At 40.4% G+C, this 8,063-nt stretch overlaps 1 protein-coding gene across 1 annotated transcript in view; it reads left to right on the plus strand.

The window, feature by feature from the left end:
- SGCB (sarcoglycan, beta (43kDa dystrophin-associated glycoprotein)) overlaps positions 1-2,396 on the plus strand; it is a 20,535-nt gene extending 18,139 nt beyond the window's left edge. The window contains exon 6 of the mRNA XM_006894151.1: positions 1,994-2,396. Within this exon, the coding sequence (XP_006894213.1) occupies positions 1,994-2,197 (204 nt within the window). The 3' untranslated portion in view covers positions 2,198-2,396. The remainder of the gene's footprint in view (positions 1-1,993) is intronic.
- The last annotated feature ends 5,667 nt before the right edge of the window (positions 2,397-8,063 follow it).

The raw sequence follows: 8,063 nt of genomic DNA on the forward strand, positions 1-8,063 counted from the left end.
AGGGCCACAGAGGAAAATCACCCACCTTCGGCTTGGCAGCATAGCTTCCTTTGCACTCAAGGCTAGAAATGAGCTATGCTAAAATGTAGCTGGAATAGACTAAAATGACCGCAAGATGGCAGCATAGGAGCAATACTTGAAAAGTAGTCTTCCAAGTTACTGATGCCTTTAAGTTGTGTTGTTGGAGAAGAGTACTGAATATATATATATATCTTGGAAAATGTGCAGCCAGAGTGCTCTTGGAAGCAAAGATGTCAAAGCTTCATCTCACATTTTTGGAGTATGTTGCAGGAAATGAGTATTCCTTGAAAAGGGACATCGTGCTTGGCAAGGTGAAGGCTCAGCAAAAGAGTAGATGGATTGACACAGTGACTGCAGCAGTGGTCTCAAGTGTGTCAAAGGTGATGAGGACAGCATAGGAGGGGACAGGGCTCAGGTCTGCTCTTAGCGTCGTTATGAATTGTAACCGTCAGAGCTCCGGTGGCCTAGTGGCAAGAAGCTGTACTGCAATCACAGAGTCACGCAGTTCAGATCCACCAGATACTCTACTGGAGAAGGAGCAATCTTCTCCTGTACCAGTTGGACCCAGTTTGACGGTACACACACAAAATAAAGTAAAAAATATTTTTTTAAAAAAATTATAACTGATTTGATGGCACCTAACAAGAATAACAAGTTTTTGTTATGTGCTTTCTGTATATATCGGTACTGTCATATACCATCAAGTTGAATCCTACTCATAACTGACCTTCCAGCAGATTTTCAAAAGCAGTAAATTGCACAGGAGGAGACTGCCCATCTTTCTCCCACAAAGCAGTTTCCCAAGAATTCTTTTTATTCCAGATACTGGCATTACATAATCTGCTGTTTTTATCACTTTTATAGCCAACTTTTTCTCAAACTGTTAAATACCTTATATAAGTTTATGAGCCTCAGCCTAAACTCCTGCTTTAACCTCTTCTCTGAGCAAATGTTTCCAGCTGCTTCTGAGCCTTCCCCCCTTGGCTGTCTGGTGGTGGTGGTGGTTGTGAACTGACCCATAGCTGACCCTCCAGGCGGTTTTCAGAGACAGTGCATTGCACAGAAGGAGATTGTTCATCCTCCCACGGAGCCGCTGGGGGATTCGAACCGTGTGACTTTGAGTTTGTGTGCAATTTCTTACAACTAGAGCTCCTGGATGTCTAGTGGACATCTCAAATATAATAAATCTAAGCTCAGACACTGGTTATTCACCATTCCTACATGTACTCACACCCACACACTTCCAGTCTTCTCATAGTATTTCTAATAAGCAGTCCATCAGCAATGCCTTATTTAGCTCTACCTTGAGTTGACGTAGACTGACTGAGTGTCACCACCTCCACCACCACCACCCTGGAGTAAACCATCATTTCTGGCCTGGCTTGTTGAAATAAGCGCCCCGCTGACCTCCCTGCTCCCATTGTTTGTACCTCTGTGATCACCTCTCTACATAGCAGTCAGAGTGATCCCCTTAAAAAGATTTAGCCACTTCTCTATTCAGAATGCCTTCACCTTTAGTTTAGAACAAACTCCGAAGTCCAGTTCCTGTTACAGGGCCTCTGACCCATCAGCTATTGATCATCTCTGTCAGTAACTCTGTTTCAGCTGCCCTGGCTTCCAGCTGTGCCCAGAACAGCCGACTTATCTTAGGACCTCTGCCTGTCTTGTTTCATTTCCTTCAAATGTGCTTCTGAGTTGTCTCATGTCTTCCTCACTTCATCCTGGTTTTTCTTTGCACATTACCTTCTCAGAGCCCTGGTCTGGTCTCTTTGCTCAGGCAAGTTCCTTTCAACTTCAGCATTGATATATCATGTTCTGCCTTTTTAGAAGCCATCTTGAACTTCTGCCAGTTCTCTGTCTATGTACTTGCTCCAGCCATGTTTTTTTATAACCTTAGAGACTTTAGTTACCTGTAATACTAATGATACTGTTTTGGTATTTGTAAACAAGTCCTGTTCTTATCTCCTGACAGGAAAACAGCATCATCCTCAATGGAACTGTGATGGTCAGCACAGCTCGCCTACCCAGCTCCTCCACTGGAGACCAGTTCAGTAATGGCGACTGGGTGCGCTACAAGCTCTGTGTGTGTGCTGACGGGACCCTCTTCAAAGTCCAAGTAACCGGCCAGAACATGGGCTGCCAGATCGCAGACAATCCTTGTGGAAACACTCATTAGAAGAACGCCGGAGGGCATCAATATGGCCATAGCTTGACTCATTTTTCTTTTTTTAAAGTATGCATGCAAGTCATTGTTTTTTTCAGAGTTTGTGATAACTCATAAACCCTGCCTGTGTGGTACACTACTGTATCTATTATGTTATCTCCATATTTAAAGATATTCTGAGCATCTAAATTGGAATACATTTTATTAAGTTGCAGTGCTAGATCAGTGCCCCAAACCCACCAGGTACCGCCAGAGGAAAGAGGTGGCTCTCTACATCTGTAAATACTTTAGCCTGGAAAACCCTATAGAGCCGTTCTCCTGTCTTACAGGGTCACTGTGAGTCAAAATACATTTCATAGGATTGAAAACTTGGTAAAACAGTTATGAGAAGTGAGTTTTTTTAAAAAAGAAAGGTTTTCCATTCCTTAAGGATAAAGAGCTGAGCAGCTGTTTAAACTCACTTGTAAGTAGGCTCTTGGTATTAGCGTGATAATGTAATGGGGGAGACAGACCCATTTTAAATGTCTGAAAGGTACACTGCCAATAACCATTACGTGCTGCCTTCTAAGACAAGTTTGTGGTTTTGGTTTTTTTTTTTTAATGCGTTAACCGTGACCCATATTCTCTTATACACAAGTAACATCACAACTCAACTTTACACGTGTAAAATAGCTTTGCACTAACAGGAACATACAATCAATTGTTTACTTGAAACAGTGATAAATACTAAGTGTGCACAGAGACGTTAAAAGGTAACCTCAGCTTTAACTTTTAGATAATAATATGATGCCTGTCTTTTATTGAGCATCTTATACATCCTAGGCATTGTCCTAGGCAATACCTCTCCAAGAGAAACTAGAGATAGTTAACTATCTCTAATTTGTACTACAACTCTTTATTATCATCCTCTAAATTTAACCCATTAGAATACTGAGGATCAGAGAAGTTAAGAACCTTGCCTAAGGTCACGTAGTACGTGACAGAGTTGGGATTGGAATCAGGCTGTCAATCCTGAAGTACCTGATTCCAAGCCTCTTTTCACTGTCTGCACTGAATTTTTAATTTTTTTTAAACTCAAGAAAAGTCTACAAAAATTCATTCCGACTTACCTAAGCAGATAATCAAACAAATGTTTCATATACTTTACTTCCTCAAAAGAAATAAATCTAATGCCAGGCACTGGAGACCTATCACTGTCAGATGTTAAACTATCTTAAGCCAATTCTAAAACTATACAAAGGTCATATTGGCCTGTTGGAGGTTTATCCCAGTTTGGCAATTGCTGTGTCTATGGACACTGAAGTACCTGAATGTTATGCCAAGGTTTTTATATCCCAGCCTTTGGGGTACCCCAGTGAGAAGTGTTTCTACCCTTGGGCAAAGCCTTCTAACTAGGAATGTCCTGGTGTGTTTATGCCTTTGTGTCATACAAATACTGGCCTTTTCAGTGTTTGCTGTGTCTTGAAAAAAATAAAGCAGCACTGGACTAAAAGGTGCTAATGCAAGAGATAATAAAAATAATTATAATGTATGAGAATTTATCTCTGCTTCTATCACCTTTCCGTTTTAACTACTTAAAACCCTCCACTTAGTTGGCTTTTAATGAATTTTGTGATTGGTTTAAAAGAATCCATGCTATTTCTTAATAACATACACATACATAAAACATCAGAGATAGGAACTCTAAAAGAATTTGTTATGAAATGGCAATGGAAATGAATCCTAACCGTCACCTTATGTGTAAGTACGCCTACCTGCTTATTTATCTACTGTCTTATTTGGCATTTTACATTTATGAAAATGGGGGATCCACCCTATTTTATAAATTAATAATGTATATCTGGAAATAACAGTTATTTCAGCAAAAAAAAATCCAAAATAACTGTTGAAGTAAAAATGAGAATAGTGCTGCCTGAAGTATTTAATGTTACGTGTGAGCGTGGCTGGGCCATGATCTCAGTGGTTTGGAAATTAAGTACTAATGTAACTTGGCAGCTATGATGTGTGGTCATCCTCCATTTTCTCCTGGCACCAATTTCCATAAAACGACCTACTCTTTGGACCCCAACCTAGTGTAGATAAATAGGGTTTATTGTATAGCATATTTTGACATGGTCACCTAGAACTATGTAAATAATAAGGAAACCAGTACAAAAAGTTTTAGTATTCAGTATTATTGCAGATCTCTATAATAGAAAACAAATACCTTACTGGTTATGAATAGTCATTAAATGATACTGAAATAAGGATTGATTTCCTACTTCATACTAAAAATGTCATCTTGAAAAGTCATATTTATGACTTCTGATTGTTATTAGTTATAATTGAGTGTTATTAATTATAATGATATTCTGAACATATTTGAGTATATCCAGTATTGTTTAGTATCTGAATGATAAACAGAACCAATCCATGAGAATTTTCATTTAGACACTCAAGAATATTTTTAAATTGTATATTCAATACTTCTCTGAGCTGAAATTTATTTTGAGAATTTCTTTAAAGAAATATTTTTACAAAGGCCACAGAACACTATATTAGAAAGTATTATTTATTGAATGTAATTCGTGACATAATCAATTTTTTATTTCTCTTTGACATGGACTTGGGTTTTTTTGATACATTGCCATTTAAGTATTTTTGACATGCAAGGATATTATCACGCTTTTTCCAGAATTTATTACTAAGGTAACAAGTTTAGCGTCTTAAGAACTCTTAGCAGCTAGTCCAAGCTTTTCCACTGAAATGTAGTCCTGGAAAACATATTGGAAAACGGTACAAGAGCAAACCATCCATTTTACCCAATGACCTATTTTGATGAGCAATGAAGCTTCTCCATGAAGTTAATCATTCGCGCCACTAGATGGCACTTGTCTACACCCCGAGCATGGCTGCTGCTTCCCGCTGAGTCAATGTCCATCGCTGCACTGAGTCCTGAGGGGACAAGCAGGAGACGGAGGGGAAGGACTGGGCAGACGTGTACCTGCTGAAGTCTTTGCAGTAGTTTATATGGCTTGTATTGCATTGCAAGGGGAACAAATACATTTTTAAGTGACTGTCAAATTAGCAGAAGAGGGGGAAATGCCCGCATGTGGGCTGCAATATTGAAACAACAAATTTGTATTCTTTCTACATAAGAGCAAATTGTGTGATAGTTTTGATGATGAAAGAAGTTCTGCGTAGGGCTTTTTACGAGGGTAGTAATGACCACCGAAATAATTTTAGTAATCTTTTAAAAACCCAACAACTCCCCCAGCATTGTTGGGGAGGTTTGCAAGTCATGTTGTACTAAAATAAGCCTCTAAAGCCAGTTCAGATGGCGAACTTGAGTTTCTGTTCAATTTGTAACAGCCATTAACGAGCTCTGTTAAAAATAAAAGATTCTACCACATGTTAGCTGGGCTGTATTTTTAATGGTTTGTCAGGTTTCTGCTGGATCATGTCAACCTCGGGAATTTAACTATGACTTGGGAATGGACATCCTCAGTGCTTATGTTGTTGTGTACAGGTGCGTCGAAACCAAGGCCTAGGTGACCCTGCAGGGGGTTTCCCCAGTTGGTTTTAATGACAGGAGAGAAAGTTGTCCATTTTTCTCCCGATGAGCGACTGGTGGGTTTGAACCTCAGGCCTTTGGTCTGACTGCGAAGCTCCACCAGTAAGCCACCAGAGGTCCCTATCAGTGCTTTGAGAACCCTTCTGACTTGAATCGTCACGCCCTCTGTGCAGCAGCGCCCAGGGCAGTGTGCACAGTGGCACTGTGAGAAGTGCCAGAACCTGGTGGTGAAAGGGTCAAGGCCTCGCACAGACGGGGCGGGGCGGATCAGGAGGGTGGGCGGAGCCTCGAAGGCTCAGGTCTAAAATCCCCACCTGACTTGAGCCAGATACAGGTCTTGGAAATCTACCTAAGGATATTAAGGTATGCCTTTGAAACCACCTTTCTGCATCCTTAGTCATCTTCTAATCATTTCGTGAACTCCTTTTCCTTTTGCGTAAGAATAGACCTCATTCTGCCTTGTGTTGATTTGGTGGCTTTGTGTGTATATGGGCTTTTTACTGCCTTCTCCCACACCCAGTAATGTTCCTAACTGCTTCCTCATGTTTCAGCCTGATTGACATTTTGCTTGATTGCTTCCAATTGCCTGAAGAACTTTTAGTCTGCCAAGTGATTACTTGGTGTATTTGTTTTGCTGGATGTATAATTTGTTTTTTACACATGACTACTTTTCACTTTAAGACAAGCAGTTGTTCTTATCTAGCTGTTTGGGACTCAAATCTATTCATGTATAAATCTCTTCAACTGAACCAAATCAATGAAAACATTTAATTTGTGCTCCCCTGAAAAAGGTCTTTTCCATCCACACTTTCCCCTTCAATACTAAAAAGTATATGCACCTATGAATTGTGACTATTATTTTGTTGTAGATACTGTGTCAGTTTGGTACACAATGTGTGTGTGTGTGTGTGTGTGTGTGTAACACAGTGGTTGCAGCTGTGAATAAGGAAATGGAATACTTTTTGACTGCAAATTAATTGAGTTCTGGTGCTGAATAAGAGTCTTGAACATAGCATGGACCACCAAGAAAACAAATAGGTCTGTCTTGGAGAGGGTGAAACCAAGTTTCTCTTTGGAGGCTAGGATTTTGAAGCTCTGTCTCACGTATTTTGGGCACATAGCAAGGAGATACCGATTCTTGGAGAGGGACATCATCCTCGGTAGGATAGAGGGACAGCGCAGGAGAGGAAGACCCCGGGTGAGATGGATTGATACAGGGATTAGGGCAATGGGAGTAGATGTGTCGGAGTCAGACTGGCTCATGACAGGGCAGGCTTCAGAGCTGTTTGTACATAGGGTCGCTATGAGTCACAGATAACTCAGCGGCACATAACAACAACATTGTATGGCAAACTCAGTATAAAAAGAAAATGTTTTTACATGTTAGATGGTACCTTTGCAGTTAGAGCCACATGTTATGAGAAAATCAAAAGCCAACTGGTGGTGGGGGCAGGGAGGATAATATGCAACAATGAATGAATGGAAATCCAAGTTCTTTATAAACTTACAATAAAATTTCAATTTAAAAAATCATGGGAGAATCAACCTTGTAAATTAGTGGTACATTTGTTTCACCCTACAAATTCATCCATTCAGACAAACAACACTGTGACAGATGACAGACCTTTACGGATACAAAACATGGAAAACGTAGTCTTTATCTTCTGATAGATTATGGTCTTAGGCTGTTTGTTGTTGTGTACCATCGAATCAGAACCAACGCACAGCTGACCCTGTGGCAGGTTTTCGGAGGCAGCCAGTGCATGATAGGAGATTGCCCATCTTCCTCCGCTGGAGCAGCAGGTGGATTCAAACCACCCACCTTTGGGTTGACAGGTCACTCCTCACCACTGAGCCACAAGAGCTCCCTTAAAGTCTTCAAAATGGACACAAATTCAAAGTCATGCAGGATAGTCAGACCAGGTGTTACTAACAAGTACCCATTCAATTATTTGCTGGAAGATTTCCAGAAGTATAAAGACAGGGAGGTCTAGTGGTCTAGTTCATAAGGAGTTATGCTGTAGACTCAATGGCCCTGCCTCTCCGCACCTCAAATGCATAGAAAGAAAATGGGCAATGTCCTGTCATGCAATTCATAGCCTTGGAAACCCAAAGGAGGATCAGCTGTGAGTTGCTTTCTCCACCACAGGCAATGAATATGCCTTTTTAAAGACAAGCTAGACACTAAAATAGGTTAAAACATCTTGAGGATATAGAATTTTGAGACATCATAAAAGACATGTAGGATTTGGACTAAAGACCAGAAGAGCTGTTAAGCTTGTAACTGGGAATTATCTAAAGGCTAATTCTGGCATGAGATAAATG

This window comes from Elephantulus edwardii, unplaced genomic scaffold, assembly GCF_000299155.1.
Source record: "Elephantulus edwardii isolate Elephantulus edwardi_28Jun2011 unplaced genomic scaffold, EleEdw1.0 scaffold00137, whole genome shotgun sequence".
Lineage (NCBI taxonomy): Eukaryota > Metazoa > Chordata > Mammalia > Macroscelidea > Macroscelididae > Elephantulus > Elephantulus edwardii.